The following is a 23,169-nucleotide window of genomic DNA, read 5'->3' as shown; positions in this document are numbered from 1 at the left end:
GTAAATATCTGTTATTACAATGATTGAACTAAGTCTACCGAGAGGTGTGTTCACGATTGCGTGTTTCTGTGGGATTGGTAGTATGATGCGTTCTGTGTGAGTATGAAGAGAAGTATGTTGGGACCAACACAAACACCCAGTCCCTGAATCAGAGGAATTAACTAGGCACGATTAAAATCCCCAACCAGGCCGGGAATTGAACTCGTGAGCGTGTGAACCGAATGCCTCAATACTGACCATTCAGCCAAGTAGTGAGACTGTATCTTTTCGCACATCATCTCCAGGATTTAAGTTTTCCTCTGATAAATTGCTGATATTCTGCATGTGTACATTGTTGACATCTAGGGATATTTGTCATTTTTACCGTCAAGAGATGGCAATTATTCATGAAATCCAATAACTACGATCAAATATGATCCAGACAAACCAAATTATCTGTAGTAATAAGTATAGGTCTGATCTATATGCTGTATAAATCACCAATAAAAGCATGCAGCTATGCTGTAAAGAGTGGTGATATACGCACTTAAGTATACACTTATTTTCATGCTATTAAACACTTGTATGAAATGCAAACGTAACATTCCTTCCTACCTACAGCTGCGGCTGTTCCAGTAGTACAAACAATCCGTGCATAGTTCGTGAGACGTATCAATCTATACGTGTTCACTGTTAAAACAATATGCACACTTCTTCTACATAAGACACGGTTTATCAATTAGTAATATTTTAAGAAAACCATGCAAAAAACAGTACAAACGTGAAAACACACGCTTAAATACACATTCCTCTGTCATTTTACACTGCAAACGCTACTTTTCCTGTGCATAATTTTCTTTGCAGTACACTACAACTGTCTTATCCAACTTTTCTGGTTTAAATCTGTGGCGTTTGTCTGTTAAAACTAGCTTGGATGCGGAGAATGATCTCTCTACATCTTCGGATGTGAGAGGACAGTACTGGAATTCGGGAGCAAGTGTAGATGTTAAACATTCTGGTAGATCCAAATTTTCAGTACCAGCCAATATTTGTTTATATCCATCATGATGTCGTAGACCGAATTTTGTTTAAGGATATCACGATATTTTGTTTGGAGACGGAGTCCGAGGTTTCCTGGAATATCTTCCGTTTCACGCTTCACGTTTTGCACAATGTCTAGGGAATCACCAAGACGCAATCCACGGGCTTTTAGATTCTTGACTGATTCTAGTATTATTTGGAAGTGTGTCTTGGTAAGTGCCAGTTCCCTCTGATCCGTTTGTTGATGAAAGTGTTCACAGCATTAATTAATTTACATTTTGTTAAGGACTACTTGTAAAATGATTTAAAATATGCATAATAAAAGCTGAAAACATGCACAATAAGTCCTAAATTTGAAATGTATGTACTAAACTCAATTATATGCAAATATGCATTATTAAAATTAATAACTTGTCCAATTTCACCTTTAAACGCACTTCCTTGTCGGTTTCGCGGGTCTGCATATCGACAAACAAAATAGGACGAATGCTCCAGAATGTATCTAGAGAAAATCTAGAGTTGTTTTTGTATTTATTTTGACTGTTTAGCAAATAACTACAAAAATAATAAGTGATGATAATATGATTTGTTAAATGAAAACAAATCAAATCAAACACAAAGGAATTCCTAACTAATACAAAGCACAAAATTTTAGTACAAAATTATACAGTTTTATTTTTGTATTTCAAGTCCCCGGGCCGCAGTCTCAAAAATGTCAGTTGTCGGTTTTATCAGAATAATACAGTTGCGTAAACGCATTATTGAAGATAACTGAAGCATAGTACTGTATTATTGCAAAGAAGTTATAAAGATGTTTGAACCCACTATTCTGATGGAATGAGTGCACGTAGATACATTAATATGAAAACAATACTACTGAGGCGATAGACAACTACCGACTGATTGAAGTTCCTGATATTTTCATGCCGGATTATTCATTGAAGCTATGAGCTGAATAGTCTTATTCATCAATTCTGCTCGTCATTATGAGTAATATCCGGCTGTCCGACTCGTTGGCTGAATGGTCAGCGTACTGGCCTTCGTTTCAGAGGGTCCCGGGTTCGATTCCCGGCTGGGTCGGGGATTTTAATCGCTTCTCATTCATTCTTCTGGCTCGGGGGTAGTATGTTTGTGTCCGTCCCAACACTCTCCTCTTCATATTCAGACAACACACTACGCTACCAACCACCACAGAAACACACCATAGTGATTACATCCCTCCATATAGGGTTGGCGTCAGGAAGGGCATCCGGCCGTAAAACAGGGCCAAATCCACATGTGCGACACAGATCTCACCCGCAACCCCACAGGTGTATGAAGAAGCGGGAGGAAAAGAAAAATTAGAAGAAAAAGATTATGAAAAATTATGAATGATACCGCATCGCATCAATGTGGCGGAAACTGCAGCGGCGAACCTGGCCGCCCATCATTTTCTGATTGATTGTTATTATGTTCCTTGTAACGCCATTACTGTGTATACAGACAGCTCCGTGGCCCGGTACACCCTTCAGTCCGGGCGCGGGGATGTACTGCATTCTAATAACTACTTGCTGGCATTGTACATAGATATTATTAATAAAGTTGCACAGAAGGGCATCGTCCTCTCGTGGCACCTCATCGCGTCAGCGGACAATCCGGCTGATGCGCCCTCTCGAGATGTGCTTTCTATAGTACACGCGAGCCTCCACAGCCTATAAAAGGGAGGCTCGCCCCTTGTCTGACATTGCACATGCGCGAACTGCAACTTTTCTAATTGTTCTTCCGGCGTTCCTGTATGATTACCTACTCCCCTCCAAAACAGAGCACATACAATATTTTCTCTCAGACATGTCCATACCTGCATTCCATACAACCAATCCAAACCTCATGTACAAGAGCGAAGCTCCATTAGCATAAACATAAGACGGACTTGTGACAATCTGTACGTGATACGAAACACCCGGTATTATTTTTACATAAGGACACTAAATATAACCTATATCACGTATAATTACTTTTCCTGGAAAATATTTGCAGGCCGTTGTAATTTGTTGTTACCTTAAAGTACGCCCAGATGTCTATATGTCACGTGCTCTATCACTCAACGAAAAATCATGGTAAGCTGAAGAGGAATTATGGAGGTCCTATGGCGGCGATGGGATAGGAAAGGCCTAGGAGTTCGAAGAAAGCAGCCGTGGCCTTAATTAAGGTACAGCCCCAGCATTTATCTGGCGTGAAAATGGGGAACCACGGAAAACCATCTTCAGGGCTAGCGACAGTGGGGTTCGACAGTCCGGATGAGAGCTCATAGTCGAGCTCTTCTTAAACATCCATCAGCTAATGAATATGTTCTTGTCTGACATGCCAATCCTATTTGTAGTTTATACATTGTGTCAATATGTTCAGTATCGTAACTGTCTCAATATACTTTTTTTTTGCAATTGGCTTTACGTCGTACCGACACAGATAGGTCTTATGGCGACGATGGGACAGGAAAGTGCTAGGAGTCGGAAGGAAGCGGCCGTGATCTTAATTAAGGTACAGCCCCTGCATTTTCTTGGTTTGAAAATGGGAAGCCACGGAAAACCATCTTCAGGGCTGCCGACAGTGGGGTTCGAACCCACTATCTCCCGGATGCAAGCTCACAGCTGCGCGCTCCTCACCGCACGGCCAACTCGCCCGGTGTGTCTCAATATCAGTGTCCTTTCTATTAATCCCCTTACACCGAACACAATTAATAGGGTCAAATCCCTCATATTTACTTTTATAAATTAACATAGTTTTTACTTCTCTCATTTTATTAGGAACTACTCCCCATTTTGTGTTACTTCTAGGAGGGAGGAAATTGCCGGAGAACTTCTGTAAATTTTAGTGTCCTCACTAACATCCTGTCAGGTCCAGACGTGGAATCAGATCTCATGTTATTTAGGGATTGTTGTATATCATCCACAGAAATGTTAAATGATTGGTCCAAATCACCCTGATGTGAACCAGGTAGGACAAACTCATAATGTTTAAGACAAGACTTATTACGCATTCCCCACGTTTCTTTCACTGCAACCTTCAGTACTTCAAACGATATCTTACAAATTTCCTTCCTGTGTTCAGTGATGTTCTAACATTTTTGACTTTGATTAAATGATTGATATTTGACAAGCTCGTACCCAAATTTTACCTTCTACCCCCTCCTTTTTAGACATTCTGCGGCTCTCTACCCACTGTATCTCTTATCATCTCTCAAAAATTATTCACCTAATTCTTTATTAGCCGTATCTGGTGCCCCAGACGTTGGCGATCACTATGACATATATTTCTGTCTTTTGCCGGGTGAAATAGCTGCTGTGCATTGTAGATATATGTTCGTTCATTGATATAATTTAGCTAGGATTTCCTTCAGCGTCCAACTACACGACGACCCTCAATTTTCCCTTGTAACATAAGTTGCCAAAGATTTTGTTTCAAAGCAAAATGTTACAAAACTCTGAAGTAACTATCTCATTTTTCATTTCATAAAAACGCACATAAGTGTGTTTAGCAACCGGCAGCTCTCTATTAACATCAAAAAATGCCAGAATATATTCTTTATATAGTTCACTTAACTCATCTGAACAAGAATCATTCCCGAGAAAACCAGGATTCTTTTCCTGAAACGTCAGAATCACGTGCATTACCAAACTGCTGATTTGCAAGGAACTGCATTCAATATATTTTTTGTACCGGTATGGTCTCCACTCTCATTGTCATCAGAAGCTGCATGCCACTCGACGAGATTTTACCGGTAATTATCTGGATGAGATTGCAATATGAGTGTTTAAACTCACGCAAAATTAAGTATAATATGGACATGGCAAAATTGTTTGATTAGAAGTTGATGGTTGAAGTTGTGAACAGTACAGATTAACGGGTTCCTTGCTTATAAACAAAGTATTATTAACTCATAACATAGTAACAAATGACGTATTTGTAATAACAAATATTGTGAACTGTGTGGATTCTCGGTTTGTTTGCTGGTGATCTACTATTACGGTATAAGAAAGCTACTGACTACTCAGATTAACGGTATTTTGTTTAGTCACGAAGAGTATTATTGTATCTTACTAGTACATTTATAGTTGCAGAAATCTTTAGAAAATTCAAAGTTTCGTATCATGAAACAATATCCACGTTATTATTTAGCGTATGGCTTACACAGACATAATCAGTACAGCTGAGAAACAAAGTAATTTGTGCTTCACAATTGAATATCTAGTTCTTTAATCCAGCGTGCAGCATCTGGAGTCAGCAGCAGGAAGTCATCTTCATCACCGTGATAGGCTCGAACCTTACATTCCCTGACGATATGACGAATAGTCAGGTGTAGAGCTCCGCAGTTACAGTCTGAATTAGGTAGCTTTTTCCACTTATGGAAAGCGGCTCTGCACCGGCCATGTCCTGTTCTGATTCTATTCAGGTCTTGCGTGGTAGGTGGGATCCACTTGGAAGAAGGTATGAAGAAGGTATGAAGGCGCACATCCGTTGCTGCTTCCCATCTACTTTTCCAATCATCAAGAGATTTAAAATCCTTAGCATCCATGTTAGAGGCATCACGCAGAGTTGGATGGCGTGATTTTAGTCTATTAAGATTCAAAAGTGGGAGGTCACTATTAACGGGTAGACTAGGATTTCTTGAGAACTTGTGGAATTCCTTCATAAGGGCATTAGATCGACGTAGACCAGGTGGCATTATACCAGTTAGCAGTGGAAGCCAATGAACTGGAGTAGATGTGATTGCGCCAGATATGATGCGCAGGGTGTCAACAAGCCTTGTATGATGACTGTTCATCCAAACAGCTGCACAATACTCAGCACTTGAATACACCAAACCCAGGGCTGAAGATCGCAAAGTGGTTGCTGAAGATCCCCAGATAGTTCTACACAGTTTGTGAAGGATGTTATTTCGAGACTTCAACTTTTGTGCTAAGTTCAGGAGGTGTTGTTTGAAGGATAGTGTACGGTCCAAGATGACATCAAAGTATTTTGGGTTCCAGTTATGACGAAGAATTCTCCCTCTGAAACTAACATTAAGTTTCACGTTCGCCAAACGATTATTTAAATGAATACAAGACAGTTCTGTTTTACTCGCACTGGGTAACTAACTAGGTACTAACATATCTAACCCTACTCGAAAATATCCTGTTTTCAAAGAGATTTTTCGCAGATTTGGACGACATTTTTCTAGGTTTGTCCTGTTAACATGGAAGACAAGCTTTTCAGTGTAAACTTACTTAATACTAGCAAATGTACCCGTGCTTTGCTACGGTATTCTACATTGTATTCGAATTTCGAAGTAAATACCGTACATGCAGTAAATATTATTGTTTTAAAATTGCATGTCTCTTAGCGTTATCCGAGAAACAGCATGGGGAGGTCCCCATACGTTGTTTCCAATGTAAAGCGTTACGGATTAGTGATGATAACGGCAGGCTCACTTGCCTACTGCCATTCACAATCGAGTGGGGAAGTTTACATTATAATTGCAGGCCCCATTGCCTAGTGCGCGGTCACAATTGATTTGGGTAGTTTTCGTTACAATGGCAGGCCCCTATCCTAATTCCAGACATATTACAGTCGAGGAGTTTTTATTATAAATGCAGGCAACTTCCCTACTACCAGTCGAAATTGAGTTGTGCAGTTATCATTAAAATGACAGGCACCTTTTCCTAATGCCAGCTACCTTACTGCTAGTCACACCGAGTTGGTGAGTTTCCATTAAAATAGCAGGCCACTATGCCTAATGTCATTTTAGATGGATACATTTGTTCATAATAGCGGGCACCCTTTCCCACAGCCAAACACAGTCGGGTAGGGGAGTTTTGAACAACATTGCATACTCCCTTGCCTTCTGAAAGTGAAATCGAGATGGGAATTATTCTTTACAATGGTTGGTTTTCCTTACTAATGCCACTTACACAGGAGATAGAAAAGGACTCCATGTCTACTGCCAGTCAAAGTCGATGTGGGGAATACTGATTACAATAGCAGACACACCCTTTCTCGATCGCTACAAATCGATATCAGTGAATATATATAGACTGACATACGAAAGTATATGCTTGTTTACAATATTGCAGACCTTCATTTACAGATTAACTGCTGCTAAACGGTACGTCATATCGACAAAGGATTTTACCATAAGACGGCGGATTTAGCGGCCTAAATGGCTGGTCGTATGATATCTCATCTATTCATGGGTCAGATTGAGTTAGAAATGTTGAATAGGGTAAAATTTGTATAAGATTATCTCACATTGCATTACATTTCGGATAATTATGTGACAGCTACATACATAGCATTTGGCTCACACATGGCTACTGGGTGGGCCAATTTTCGTGTAGTTTGATGATTCTATCGTTCTTATGAGTAATTGAAAGTAAGAATTATGCATGGGAAAAGCCCAAATTTACTTAACATCGAGAAATAGAGAAAAATCAAACGTAAAAGGGATACAGGTACGACAAAAAGTCATAAGACCAAGGTTGTAGATCACTCCAAACTGAACGGATATTGTGCCATTCGTTATGTGACAAGACTTCCCGACGGTCTGCACCATCATTAAAATTGCTTCCATATTTCGATATTCTTCGGGGATAAAACGTGAAAAATTTAAAGAGATTGGAAGTTTTCCGTCCGTTACAGGCTAAAAACGTATAATTTTGCAAATTTCAATTTTCTTGTTCGTCTGGTAGATTATGCCGCAATATGGATTTTGGGCGAGGAGGGTAAAAATTAGGACTTTCAGGAAACCAAAAAAATATGCAGGTGGTCATTATTATCCACTAAACGCGTAGCTATACGAAAATTTCGCCAAAATAGTCAATATACAGGCACACTGTCGTTACGATAGGTAAGGAATCCGCTCCAGGTACAATATTTTTGGGCTATGCCCGCGAGACTTAACCTGCAAAACCGACCATTCATGATATCTCCGTTATTAATCGTCCTTTTAAAAAAATGCACATGAACATGTTTAAGAAATGGATTTCCACCAAGTTTGGTCGATTTCAACTCAGGTTGGTCTTATACTGTATATATTGTGGAAGAATAAAATCACCATTTCGGTTCCCTATAAACCGCCAGTCCATTCATGGAAAATGTAATGTTATTGACCTTTAAATCCTGCCTTTGGACATGTGGATGCTAAATATGAAGTTTAGTTCAAATATCTTCAGTTGTTTTCAAGTTGTAAGTAATACGCTTTACACGCACCCGCTCTTGAGTTAAGTCGGGTGGGATTTGTACCGGAAAACGGTCCGTTAATGATATTTCCGTTATTAATCCTCGTATCGAAATGATGCACATGTGAAAAGAAAGTTTAGAAATTAATTTCCATTAAGGCAGGTAGATTTCCATTAGGTTTGGTTGTGTATGTTTTGTGGGAGTGCAAAATCACGGTTTCGGTTTCGTATAAACACCCAGTCAGTTCAGGGATTTAGAAAAAATACTTTTCCTAATACCTACCAATGGACAGGTGATTCTAAATATCTAGTTTGGTGGAAATATATCCAGTAGTTTCCAAGTTATAGACAAACAGACAAACAAACAGACAGAGAGACACCAAAGGTAAAAATATGCAGATGGTCATTTTTACAACTGAAACGGATAACTGTACGGAAATTTCGCCAAAAGTTAATGTCCAGGCACACTCTAGAAGTGCAGACCTTTATTTCCAGAGTTACTGCTTTGAAACTGTACGACATATCTACAAACGGACTTCACCATCAGACGCTTCTTTCAGTGTTCTACATGGTTAGACCTATGACATCTTCTCGTATCTCTTATATTTATGGGTTATATTGAGATACAGTCATTGAATAGGGTGAAAGTTTGTACAGTTTTCACATACTACTTTTTATTTTTGACACTCATGTGACAGATAGAATTATAGAATTTGGCTATCACATGGCCAGTGGCCATGTCAATGTGCGTGCCGAATGTCATGATTCTATCTTTCCTATAAATGTGCCAAATGATAACATGCAGTGTAAAAGTACAAAATTAACTTAAAATCGATAAATACAGCTCTATTTAACGTATAAGGGATAGAAATACGACAAAAAGTCATAGGATCAACGTTGTAGATGTCTCCAAATTGATAGGCCATTTTGCTTTCTGATTTTTGATACGACTTACCGATTAGCCACCAATTATCCCGAACCAAGGTCTACACGGTCGTTAAAATTTCATCCATATTTCGATATTTTCGGTCCAAAATTTATACATTTGCATAGCTCAGAATAATTCCTCAAAGAAAAATGTGTCCAGCTTTCGAGATTAGCACTTGCTTACATACGGAGTAATTAAGGAAGAAAATAATACAGTCAAGAAAGTTGAAATTAATAGAAAATGGATTATAACCGAGGATAGCCGGATGATGACAAATATGTAAATACCAAGTGAATGTACTGGAAAATCAAATGCCCTCAATAAATTATGCTGGTGTGAGTTGTGGATATAAGAAAGTGGTAACAGAGGAGAAATTTAGGCGCAGGGTTTCTTAGGTAAGCAGATAAGAAGATGAGTAATGGTGTTATTACTTAAGCTATGTCCGACTCGTTGGCTAAATGGTCAGCGTACTGGCCTTCGGTTCAGAGGGTCCCTGGTTCGATTCCCGGGCGGGTCGGGGATTTTAACCTTCATTGGTTAATTCCAGTGGCTCGGGGGCTGGGTATTTGTGCTGTCATCAACATCCTGCAATTCACACACCACACATAACACTATCCTCCACCACAACAACACGCAGTTACCTACACATGGCAGATGCCGCCCACCCTCATTGGAGGATCTGCCTTACAAGGGCTGCACACGGCTAGAAACATCCACATGAAATTAAAAATTTAAGCTATTCGAGGACGGTTATAACCTCCAACGATATTCCGCCCATAGCCCGCAGAATGGCCGATTGACGCCTCTCTTGCTTTCTACCCAAGGAACAACCACGAATTTAAAGGAATGATGAGGAAAATAGCAATATGTTACTTCCCTGCTGGGAAGCAGTCAGAGACGTTGCCATGATGATCTGTAGGTTCGTTGTCGGTCTGTCTGTCACTCAATGCAGAGCATGATATCCGCAGAGAATAGTAAATTTCTCCGTCATTTGAAGAGTAAGGTAAATTATGAACATAACGAAAGTTGTTTATAATGAAGAGGCGTTTTACATACGGTCCACGGAATTGACAGAAAATTAATAGTATACGAGAAAATGGAGGAAATCCGTTAGGGTTTCCCTATAAACCCCCGTCTATTAAAAGATTTTACAATGGTATGCATATCGAAACCTTCTTCGGGATGAGTATACTCTAAATATGAAGTTTGGTTGAGATCTATCTAGCCGTTTCGCCGTGATGGCGGAACAAACGGACAAACAGACAAACAGACACGTAAAATAAAATCCACCGATTCGGTTGACCTAAAGCGGATAAATATCTGAAAAATTGGCAGAACAAAGAAAATTACAGACAGCGGACCCCCTACGACTTTATTTATATAGATAACCTTTAAGTTCGGCACGTAATTTCAACATTCCAATGACTATTTTTCACGTATTCATAATATCATTCCTTTATAATCTGTGAGAAGTTTACACAACGTAGAAAATATTGTACATAAATACGCATAGAAATAAGTGATCTGAAGGAATATGATGATGTTCTTATAAAAATTAAAAATCTCTTCTTTTTATAAACTTGTATCTTGATCTGGACGGACTATTAAACTTAAAAGTTAAATTTGTCTAGAATAAATTTCTGATCAGTATCGGAATAGTTCACATAAACATCTCCCAATTTAATGATATTTTATTAATATCATATCGTGATCGTTGGGAGAAGACACGCAAGTTCAAAGCGTGTCACGTGGAGATAAACTCAAGAACTTAACACACTCTGAGGTCAAGTCATGATAGAACGAAATGTGCAGGGTACGCTACCACATAGAAGGAATCTCAACCCTCCCTGGGAAGAAACTAAACTCGTGTCAAGAATGTAATAATACGTTTCCGCTTAGTTTTGATCTCGAGGGACACCATTACACCCACTCGGAGATGAGATAACATAAGTGTATAATATTCAGTGGTATGTTCACACGAAACAAACAACCAAGAACCACTCGGAGGTAAGAATATGCAAGTATACGACATGCGGCAATACGTTTGTGCACAGGAACAATCTAGGAAATAACCAATATAACCATACAGCTCAGGATCTTCTGAACTGATGTGTTAAACTGAGCAGGAGACCATAGCCCTTAAGGGATTTGCAAGGTTATTTTTTATTTATCATACATATTGTGATAAAGTTTTCATCAATTAAAAATGTCATGATTTCCTTTATTAAGAATACATCACTTGAAAGCCGATCCTCGACCTATCTTCGGCAACTGGGTGGGCAAACTGGCAACTAAAGTGGGTTGAAACAAAGATCTGATTTCCTAGAACCATGTTTGTCTCGAGCCGCTGTGATACAATCAGTATGTGAAAGTTCAAGTTTACAAAATCTCATGCCAGTCTATTGAAAATACTGTACTTAGCTTATTACAAACACTTGAGCGCTGTTCAAATTAAAAATAAACAATCGTGTACCAAGGTTCATTTAATGCTTCGCTAAGGAATGCGTTCATTTGCAAGGTCTTACTGCAAGACCTTTAGCGACCTAATTCGCGTATCCGGCATTGCCCCTCTGGTCTAAAAGTTTAGCACACTAAAAATATCGATTATGCCATTTTCAGTTTGCGATCGACGTGACGTAAGCTGTGTCTGCGGCCGGCGCTAACCCTCTGGCAGGAGAAAGTATTGTAATCTCTTCTATTAAACTGAGACATCAAGATGGTATATATATACTGTGCGGTCCAGCTTTGGGATCATACAGTGTTCAGACACCACACAGTGTACACACAATATTTCTCTAAAATGGCTTTCAAGGTAAGAAGTGTGACCAGTCTATATTATTATTATTATTATTATTATTATTATTATTATTATTATTATTATTATTAATATTATTATTATTATGTCCCAGTATTGAATATTTCAAAACATACGAGAATGGTTTATTAGGTCACTATAGTGCTCGTCTTTGAAAGAAGCTCAGTGACGAAAATATTTCGAAAATTATTTTTTTGGTGTTTTACGTTTGCTTGCAACAATTTCTGCATTCGTACCGCATGAATTAACTTGCAGTCTTTGGATTTTAATGGTCGTGGATATTTCTTCTTTCGGTATCTTTAAACATTTCTGTTAGAGTTACTTCACATTAGGGACTAGAGAAGGCTGACACAGTTTCGTCTGTACGAATATTATGTGGTGAATCTTTTGTTACTGCATTATTTTATCGATCGTGCACGGTAGTTACGTGGATAAATTAATGAATGTTCTCTGTATGTTGTATAGTTATATTACAATAGAAATATCAATAGTGTATTCAAGTCACAGACTGAAATAATTTATGTGACTCAACAACGTTCGAAAGATTAAGTTTAAAGTAATATTAATATTCCCAACAGGAAGTAGGGTCGAAATTTGCTACTTTACTTGTGCTCTTAATAATTCTTCACCTCATAGCCAGACAAAAAACTCTCTTTACTGCTACAGAGCTGTCTAATCTTGCTATATTAGTTGCGATGATTCGCCTTATGGGTGCAATATACAGTAATCGTTTAGCAACATCCCTTGCGCTACGTTTGTCTTTACATCAAGCTGAAAATTGGCTGATATGCTAGTTTTTACACGAAGAAACAAAATATGTTCGTTTTCCTTTGCAACAAGGAAACTTTTATCTATCGTATGTATGTTCAAAAATATAGGTGGGCTGAGTGTCTCAGACGATTGAGGCGCTGTTCTTCTGAACCCTACTTGGCAGTTTCGATCCTGGCTCAGTCCAATGGTATTTGAAGGTGCTCAAATACGTCAGCCTCGTGTCGGCAGATTTACTGGCACTTAAAAGAATTCCTGCGCGACTAAATTCCGGCACCTCGGCTTCTCCGAAAACCGTAAAAATTAGTTAGTGGGACGTGAAGCAAATATTATTATTATTATTTTCAAATATATACTCTGACACTTCAATTCTACACATCGACATTTACGCTAAAGTCAATGCATTTCAAAAACGTTTATCAAAACGTTGATGAATATGCATTAGAAGGAGCTTTCTGTGTCCAGAAAGACATTGAAGAACGTGCAAAGTGAATGAAAAGCATTTGATATACATGAAAATCTAATGTTCTCTTAATTTCTCCATGAAAGACTGAGAATGTGGAGTATTAACTAAGGTAAAACTGATTAGATTAAACATATTTTTTATCATTTTATACGAAGAAATTCTTCTGGCTAAAATGCATAGTAATATCGTAACTTATTTTTGGATACATCACAGAAAACCACTTCGTATCGGAGAGTGATATGATCTCGCTTCTCTGAGGCGAATTGTGGGTTTGTATTTGATTTATAAATGGGCAACATAAAAATCTCACGAAAATCAGAAGTAAATGGCTAACTACCCTCACGTCAATTTCTAATAACTAAATGCTCCCAGAAGCTACAAATATCAACAGTACCTCTGGATATATATGACGCTATTCGTATTGGTAATAATAGTTAATAAAATTAAGAGGTAATTTGACTAGGGCGCTAAGCACATTTTATTTGTAAGAAGGAAAGCAAACCCTTTGCACCTTCGCCCAATCTATGAAGGCCCCTGGAGAAGTGGAGGATAAACTCTTCCCTAAATGGGATAGCGTAGTTACCTATATGCCTAACCAGCCTTTTTTCCTGGGCTTAACTTGGTGACAATCAGGGCTATTTGCCTCCCCAGGGGTGGAAATCTCTTTCTAAATTTTTCATATTCCTGATGAGGAATCCAACCCAGGTTCCTCCAGGAGAACCGAGTACGCCTCCACATTCTATCTATACAAGTATTGAAGAATGTGCTGAGGCATTAACTCTTAAGCCCTGATGTCGTCCATAGTAGCCTGTCGCCCAGATGGCTCAGGTTCCGACTTCTGATTCTCACAAAATTTTAAGACATTTAAGAACCTGGAAAAGTGCACATTCAGTCTCGAGAACAAAATGGAAAACAGAAGAGCATTAGAATTCTGTTTCTTCATAGATTCCGATTTCAAATATAGTGACAACACCGGATGTACCTAAAAATAGGCTATATCCGTTTGCCTTCCCAGACTAATAATAAAAATAATAATAATAATGTTATTGCCTTTACGTTCCACTAACTACTTTTAAAGTTTTCGGAGACGTCGAGGTGCCGGAATTCAGCTTCAGTAGTTTTACGTGCCTATAAATCTACTGACACGAGGCTGGCGTATTTTCACACCTTCAAATACCACAAGACTGAGCCAGGATTGAACCTGCCAAGTTGGGGTTCGAAGGCTAGCGCCTCAACCGTCTGAGCCACTCAGCCCGGTTTTCCTCATCTTACCCCTCAGTTAATTATTGTACACACACCGATATGGATATCACAAGTATACAGTTTAAAAAATCAGGTCAATTAGTACATGGAGCATGAAGTCTCAATTCCCTAAAATAAAGAAAGAGAGACGCAAGTCTCCTAAATTAACAACTTTAAGTAATATTTTTGACAGTTGAGAGTGTTTTCTGCAAGGGATTATAACGAATCATGACAATGAAAATTATTGGCTCTTAAATTGTAGAATTGTATTACTTAATTTAAATAGTGGATAATCAGATACGTTTGTTTTGCTAGTTGCTTTACGTCGCACCGACACAGATAGATCTTATGGCGACGATGCGACAGGAAAGGCCTAGGAATGGGAAGGAAGCGACCGTGGCCTTAATTAAGGTACAGCCCCGTCATTTGCCTGGTGTGAAAATGGGAAACCACGGAAAACCATCTTCAGGGCTGCCGACAGTAGGGTTCGAACCCACTATCTCCCGGATGCGAGCTCACAGCTGCGTGCTCCTAACCGCACGGCCAACTCGCCCGGTCAGATAAGTTATTCTCAGCGGTGACATCAAACCAAAACGGAAATTAATCGGAAAATACTACGTTTAAATACTCTCAGAGTTCACTAACCTTAACTGAGACTGATTTCGTTATCTTGGTATGGGAAGGACACGGATTATTTTCGACTGAGCCACTGAGACCGGCAAGGGATTTCTTACTCGGTCCAGTGAATCTCTTTTCAAACTAGGAGCCAAGCTGGGCAGTGAGACTTGCTACCTCAGTGTAAGTACTAGGTAGCATTAGTAATTACGACTGAAAGTGAGGGAAGGGGTAATTACAGAAAATGTGAGCTGTTACATTTGTAATAGCTATGTCAATAACTCCATTAACAAAAATGGATTTCGCATTCAACCAGTTCGGCCACGAAGAACAACTCACGCAAGCCTTTGATTAGAAAATTACAAGACAACCCGTGAGGACTGAAAAACAAGTTTTCTAGATAATATCATAAAATTTTATTCATTGATTTCATCACTTCACTCTGTGGATTAGAAGGATAATGTCGGCTTACAAATCTCAAGATTTTGGGTTTAAAACCGGCAGAGGTAGACTGATATTTGGGAACGTCCGTTGGGCATTGCATGTTGTACAAAGTCGGCATTTAAATGAACTCTGGTGAAACACCCAGTGCTACACGACAAATTTAATTACAACCCAGCAATAGGTCACTCAATGGACTTGAGATTTCTCTGAAATCTAATAGAACAAAACATAACGCCAACAAGGCGGTAGCTTTAATGACGCCATACCAAACTGCCCGCAACTGAGGTAATGGAACGATGGTGATGGTGATGAATATTATTATTAATTCATTATTACTATTGAATTTGTTTTACAGACCTGTTTCTGGCTTCTGTGAATGTAGCAGATTTCGTTCAGAGGGTCTTGAGTTCGATCCTCGGCTGAGCCATGAATTTTGGAGAACCTGGTTGAATTCGTCAGAGTCAACTTTTGTTTTTGTTTGTCCTAATAAACACTGTTCCATTTAAACACGACACACTACACTGTCAACCTCCACAGAAAGTGTTGAAAACATCCCTCCACATAAGGCAGTCTTCCTATAGACTTAGAACTGACCCAAAGCCGCAAGTGTGGCACAAATTGCGCCCTTGACACCACCAGTAGGATAGAAGAGTGATAAAAAGTAACCGAGTCAGTTGACTGCATGGTGCGAGCCGCTTAACTGTTAGAATACGTTCGGAAGGTGGTGTGTTCGAATCAAATCATCGATAGCCAGGAAGATATTTTCCGTGTTTTCGCATTTTCACACCATGCAAATGGACACTTCATGCATAATCCATCCATCATTCTGCACGATGGTACAAGGGTGCATGCAGCAGTGTCTGATTTGTCCAAACATTCCCTCAGGTCACAAAATATTGAACTTGCTTGCAATGATAAACGATTACGCTAATCACACTTTTGAATATTGTTCCACTTTGCCTTAGTGGTACCTGACAAATACATTCTGGGACTTCTATTGTTTTCATTTTAAGTCTTGTTTTCCGCTTCTATTACCTCACTACCACGATAAATTACTTCACTTCAGCCCTATATGTCATTGTCATCAAGGACGAGTGTTAACTCATTAGTAGTATTCATTGAGTACATCTAATAGTGTTTTTTCAGGTAGTCTTGTCCTTTGACATGAATAGACAGCATCTTTAAAACCTAAATATATAAGAGAGACAATGTAAAACAAGACTTTAAAATAATTACTACTTCAATTTGATAATTGAATGAATATATTATACGATAATGAAATACACTGCACATTTACACGCAAAATTGTTGGATGCGAAGTTATAGGAGTCTCCTGGACAGAAAATGCTTTCCTGTGATAATCACTGTCCTGAAGCGTGTCAGGATGTTTTTTTGTTTTTGTTAGGGGCTTTACGTCGCACCGACACAGATAGGTCTAATGGCGACGATGGGATAGGAAAGGCCTAAGAGTTGGAAGGAAGCGGCCGTGGCCTTAATTAAGGTACAGCCCCAGCATTTGCCTGGTGTGAAAATGGGAAACCACGGAAAACCATCTTCAGGGCTGCCGATAGTGGGATTCGAACCTACTATCTTCCAGATGCAAGCTCACAGCCGCGCGCCTCTACGCGCACGGCCAACTCGCCCGGTGTCAGGATGTTAGAATGGACACCAACAAATACATTTGCTCTTTTTGACAGTGCCGGCCCCGCGATGTAGGGGTAGCGCACTGCCACTTACCCGGAGGAACCGGGTTCAATTCCCGGCCAGGTCAGGGATTCTTACCTGGATCTAAGGGCTGGTTCGAGGTCCATTCATCCTTGATGATTGCAGTTGAGGAACTATCTGACAGTTAGACGGCGGCCCCGGTCTAGAAAGCCAAGATTATTGGCCGAGAGGATTCGTCGTGCCGAACACACGACACCTCGTAATCTGCAGTCCTTCGGGCTGAACATCGGTCGCTTGGTAGACCATGGTGCTTTGGGGCTGTTGCACCATGGGATTTGGATTAGTTTTTGATAGTGGTTATACTTCTTTAAAATCTGTCCTCAGATGGGCTCCAAAAATCGTCTACCATTTTCGTGCTACAAGGGGGACATTTGTTTTCAACTTCATCAGTCATGATGTTCTGTAACAGACTTTTTGTACACGTACAGTACATTGACTGATAAGAAAAAGACTTTATCTTTCAGCTACTGAACAATGTTTGTTCAGATAAATGTGTCATCAAAAGCAAATATAGACACATTTGTGAACACGCACAACTACTCTGAAAAGCTGCAAACAGAGACGAAACAGTTGCACTTTGTAGTAAACACAAGCTCTGAATGTAGTATACTGAAGGCCCCACGTATTCTTTTCTTTTCAGGTTGTAATCCTCGCCGCTGTGCTGGCTGTTGCTAACGCTGGCTACCTGGGCGCTCCTGCCGCCGTGGGTTACGCTGCTGCCCCTGCATATGCTGCCTCCGCATACGCCGCCCCTGCCTATGGCCATTCTTACGCTACCCCCGCCATCACTGCCCAGCAGTCCAACATCCTGAGGACTCCTGGTAACCTGGGACAGATCTCCACCTACTCCAAGTCCATCAACACTCCTTACTCCAGTGTCAGCAAGTCTGATGTCCGTGTGAGCAACGACGCTCTTGCATACCCAGCCGTCGCCCATGCCGCTCCTCTGGGTTATGCCGCCCCCGCTGTACACGCTGCTCCTCTGGGATATGCTGCTCCCGCCGTACACGCTGCTCCCGCTCTTGCCGCCCCCGGTCTCGCTGCACGAGCTGGCCTCCTCGGTGTCGCCTACTCTGCCGCCCCCGCCGTCGCTCACATGACTTACAGCAACGGTCTTGGTCTCAGCTATGCCTGGTAAAAACAGACCATAGATCATCAACAGAGATCTATGATTGACTTCAAAAGTCGTCCTTTTGGAGTCTAATCACTTCAATACTAATTTATTGATACTGTGTGTATGTAGTTAATATTTTTCTGTAAATAAATACTTTTGAAGTTGTAACTAGTCCTTTTATGTTTCCCTGTCCATAATTTAATGATAATGTTATTTGCTTTACGTCCCACTAACTACTTTTACGGTCTTCGGAGACGACGAGGTGCCGGAATTTAGTCCCGCAGGAGTTCTTTTACGTGCCAGTAAATCTACCGACACGAGGCTGTCGTATTTGATCATCTTCAAATACCACTGGACTGAGCCAGGATCGAACCTGCCAAGTTGGGGTTAGAAGGCCAGCGCCTTAACCGTCTGAGCCACTCAGCCCGGCTGTCCATAATTTACTACTCTGCGTTTCACAATGTGCTTCATTATACATAACCAACTCTTGGTGAAGATGACAGCTTGGGTGATAAGGGAGTTTAGAATTATCCAGAAAGGTTTATTAAATAGATAGATAGACAGATAGATAAACTATGTTATCTGGCAGAGTATCAAGTTGGCAAAGTTTAAACATAACTCCATAGTTCGGGCAAGTTAAAATATACTATGTAATTTCCATTCCCTATCAAGTAATCCAGAAATTGGAAAAATCGACTGTCACTTTCAGAGATTCATTATTAAGTGTATGGCTGCAGACTATGCAATTAAACAAAAGGAAAATGCAAAGAAAATAAAGAGGGAAAAAGAGAGAGAGAGAGAGATTATGCAAGAACTAAAAGAGAAAATTTGCATAATAATATTAACATCGTTTACAGTAATTAAACACTAGATAAACCTGGACATTATTTCGTACAGTCGAGGCCAATCCGAGTTGCATTGTGGACGTAGCCTATTTCATGTTCATAGGGTAGGTTCGCAAGGTGTAGTACTTGACACTATTTTGGATGGTTTGCTTATCATATTCGCACTCGCATCGGAAGAAGAGAGTATTCCGTTGAGTAACTTCCCCAAACTTCTTGGTAATTCAATGCCGGCTGTTTTCTTGAGAGGATGTATGAATTTATGATCAAGATGCTAAGGACGCATTCAGAGATACATAGATAAAAAATGGTAATGAGGAAAATTATGGTGAAAGACAAAAAAAAAAATTTGAACAAACCACAGTTTTCCAAATAATAATAATAATAATAATAATAATAATAATAATAATAATAATAATAATAATAATAATAATAATAATAATAATGTGCATTTAAGATCCCTTAAAAAAAGACGCCATAAAGGCAGAATTGTGTTCTCACCAGTTAATCTACGCATGCATGTCTATTGCATTTAAGCGTTCTGGAATTTGCAATAAGATTCGGTCCCACAATCTTGAGTATAGGTGGGAAGCACCGTATCAGTTACGCTACACAGATCGTCAAATAAATGGAAGAGTGTGTTTTGTGTGTTTTAGGCCAATAAGCATCTTCGTATCTAAATCATGCATAGTAAATCAAAGATTAATCCAATTAATGTGGATGAAATTGTTTAGAGCCCTGCACGGATGCGGATATCCGCGGATATCCACGAAGTTAGCGTCTTGGTGGATATAAACTGTATGGTAGTGCGGATAATTTTGCTAATAATTTCTAACTAACGACGTTTATTGATTTTCACTCAGGTATACTCTTATTTTTGCTTGTGATTAGGCAACCTTTGACAGTGGTACGGGAAAATGGTGATATATGAAGAGCCTTGAGACCATAAAGCCGTAAATCTGACTTGAGCCTAGCTGACTCCTGCCCACAATTAATGGTATCAGGCCTAGTGTACTATGTTAACAGATCTATCAGTTTCAATACTTTGAGTGTAATATACTGTAGTTAAATATTTACAATATCCACGGATAACAATTAGCGGATGCGGATGAAGGAAGTGCGGATGCGGATATTATTTTGTAAATCCGCGCAGGGCTCTAGAAATTGTGCAAAGACACTGGCGTTCTATTTCATAAGAAAATATCCATTCAGCTCAAGGTAATTATTAAAATTCTTGGCCCGACTAATGCCACTCCTTGGCTGAATTGTCAGTGTCACAGCCTTCGATTTAAGAGGTACTGTGTCCGATTCCCAGCCACGCCGGGGATTTTTGCCTTGTCCGGCCAATGACTCGGAGAGTGGGTGTTCGCGAAGGGATTAATACACATTTTTTCAATTACACACCACACACAACACGCCATCTGCCGAGCTTCACAAAAACAGCCAACAGTTGAATACGTCCCTTCATATTGCGTTGGCGTCAGGAAGGACATCCGGCCGTTAGCATGAGTGACACATGCGGAGGAAAGATGGAGATAAAGGAAGGAAGGAAGGAAGGAAGGAAGGAAGGAAGGAAGGAAGGAAGGAAGAAAAAGAAGATCCAATCAGTTGCACTGTACGGCTCTGCTACCACAAAACGTAAATAGGCCCTCCATGTAATGCAGACGAAAATGCTCCAGTGGTCACTAAGGATGACAAAGCCTGACCATGCAGGAACGCCAACTCTCGAAAGCAAATGTGAGTCACAACTGTTACAGGTAACGTGATATGCACGCCTCTAGTGATTCGAGCATTTTGTGAGAAGCGATCAGCAGCACCCAATGATGATAATAGCCCTCCAGTTCAACGCAGGAAAAAAAGTGGTGCAGTGGTCACCCCTGGACTGGACCTGGTCAATAAAGACAAGCAACAGGGTTGAGGATTATCTGCGGGTTATTTGCTTAAGTAGTAGTCGTCTCTTCAGTGGTTTCCCATTTCACACCAGACAAATGCTGGGTATGTACCTTAATTAAGGCCACGGTTGACCCCTTGCCTTTCTATCCCATCGTCGCCATAAGACCTATCTATGTCGGTGCGATATACAGCAAATTGAAAAGCAAAATGTTGTTTTAGCGGATCAAGGTACTTGGGCGTGTACGGATGCATTGAAATCTTTAAGTTGTTCTTAAGATCAAAGCACGGCTTTATGAGTTTACGTGTGGTCTAACCCATAGGGAGGTAATTTTAATTTCATAAATCCCACATTAATTGGTGTTCGAATGGTGTTCACCTCGGCGAGAACCCATAGGCGATGCTATTCACAAGGAAACTGTTCGGGTTTAACTAGATCGATTGCAATAAAGCTTGGTAGGATCATCAATTAAGACATCATAACATCGCAGAACGCCTGACGTTATTGCATAGGCTGTCCACAGCATGACAATATGAGTGATTCTGAACAGGAAACTGGTAGTTTCCCCTTTTTGTGTTAGTCTATATATTTAAAACACTAGGTTGACTTTTGTGACCGCGAGTTTGAGAGAACGACTGAATTTACTGACATCGTAAAGCTTTTTGACGTAAGCTCTTGCTCTGTAGATTTGCAGATTTTCTTTAAAAACATAAACATTTCTTGCCATATGTTTCAATTAACAAAGAAAACTGTAGCATTCTGACTGCCTAAGTCGCTCGCCAGTATTTCAAGGCCGCCTGAACTGTGAGAGCACTGAGCAGGTAACACGATAGGGGAGGTGGGACGGGGTAGGCATACATGCGCATTCAGACGTCTTGCTGGTCAGCTGTACTTCGTGGAAAGGAATAGCCACTGTTTTTCTTCCCGGTGGTTGAAGCGTGTTGATTAAAGGGGCCTAACATCTAGATCATCGGTCCCAGTGTTGAACAGTGTACATTACATTCAATATTCCTCTAAATTTAAATGAGTTCTGTGTCTGGATTAAAATTAAATTCCAAAGCAGCTGACGATATTCGATGAGCACGATGCCCACAATGGCAAATAGTCATTAATTAATATGTGCGAATCATCTTCTAAATATAGGTAACGACATTCCATTCATTGTGAGGGAAAAGCTATTGTTCTTGGGGGAGATTTCATAAAGGCGTTGCCTGTTTTGCCACATGCTTATCGCCAAACAATTATTTCTTTAGTTATAATTCTATTAAATACTCTCATTTGACGCTTACTTAAAACACGCCGCTAACATAAAAATATGCGGGGAACGACTAGAGAGTGGAATTTGCTGGAATCCTACAAGTTGAGTTTCGGTGGAATAACCTTTCCTAAAACCGAACTGCCTTCTATCGAACCAGTTATTAATTTCACAAACATGTCTAATATAATCAGAAAGAATGCCTTCCCAAAGCTTACATACACTGCATGTCAAACTTACTGGCCTGTAATTTTCAGCTTTGTGTCTATCACCCTTTCCTTTATATACAGGGGCTACTATAGCAACTCGCCATTCATTTGGTATAGCTTCTTCAAGCAAACAATAATCAAATAAGTACTTCAGATATCGTACTATATTCCAACCCATTGTCTTTAGTATATCCCCAGAAATCTTATCAATTCCAGCCGCTTTTCTTTTGAACTTTTGTATCTTATTGTAAATGTCATTGTTATCATATGTAAATTTTAATACTTCTTTAGCATTAGTCTCTTCCTCTAACTGGACATTAACCTTGTAACCAACAATCTTTGCATACTGCTGACTGAATACTTGTGCCTTTTGAAGATCCTCATATACACACTCCCCTTGTTCATTAATTCTGGAATGTCCTACTTGGAACCTTTTTCTTATGCAGTTACCTACACATGGCAGATACCACCCACCATCATCGGAGGGTCTGCCTTACAAGGGCTGCACACGGATATATATAGCCACACAGAATTAAATTTAACCTACTTTGTAGCGAAATTATTTGATGGACGATTTTCTAGTGAATGTTGCGGGATCGAATCCGTCATAACAGGTCAGATTAAATGTGAGAGATTCGTTAA

General features: G+C 39.9%; 1 protein-coding gene across 1 annotated transcript; it reads left to right on the top strand.

The window, feature by feature from the left end:
• Positions 1–7,737: 7,737 nt before the first annotated feature.
• LOC137501533 (cuticle protein 67-like) lies at positions 7,738–18,354 on the top strand. The gene is made up of 2 exons (XM_068228685.1): positions 7,738–7,757; positions 17,832–18,354. The coding sequence occupies exons 1-2, from the start codon at positions 7,738–7,740 to the stop codon at positions 18,352–18,354; spliced, it is 543 nt and encodes a 180-aa protein (XP_068084786.1).
• Positions 18,355–23,169: the final 4,815 nt, after the last annotated feature.

The sequence above is a fragment of the Anabrus simplex genome, chromosome 1 (genome assembly GCF_040414725.1).
Source record: "Anabrus simplex isolate iqAnaSimp1 chromosome 1, ASM4041472v1, whole genome shotgun sequence".
In the NCBI taxonomy this organism is placed as follows: domain Eukaryota; kingdom Metazoa; phylum Arthropoda; class Insecta; order Orthoptera; family Tettigoniidae; genus Anabrus; species Anabrus simplex.
This window is presented reverse-complemented; position numbering and strand designations above follow the sequence as displayed.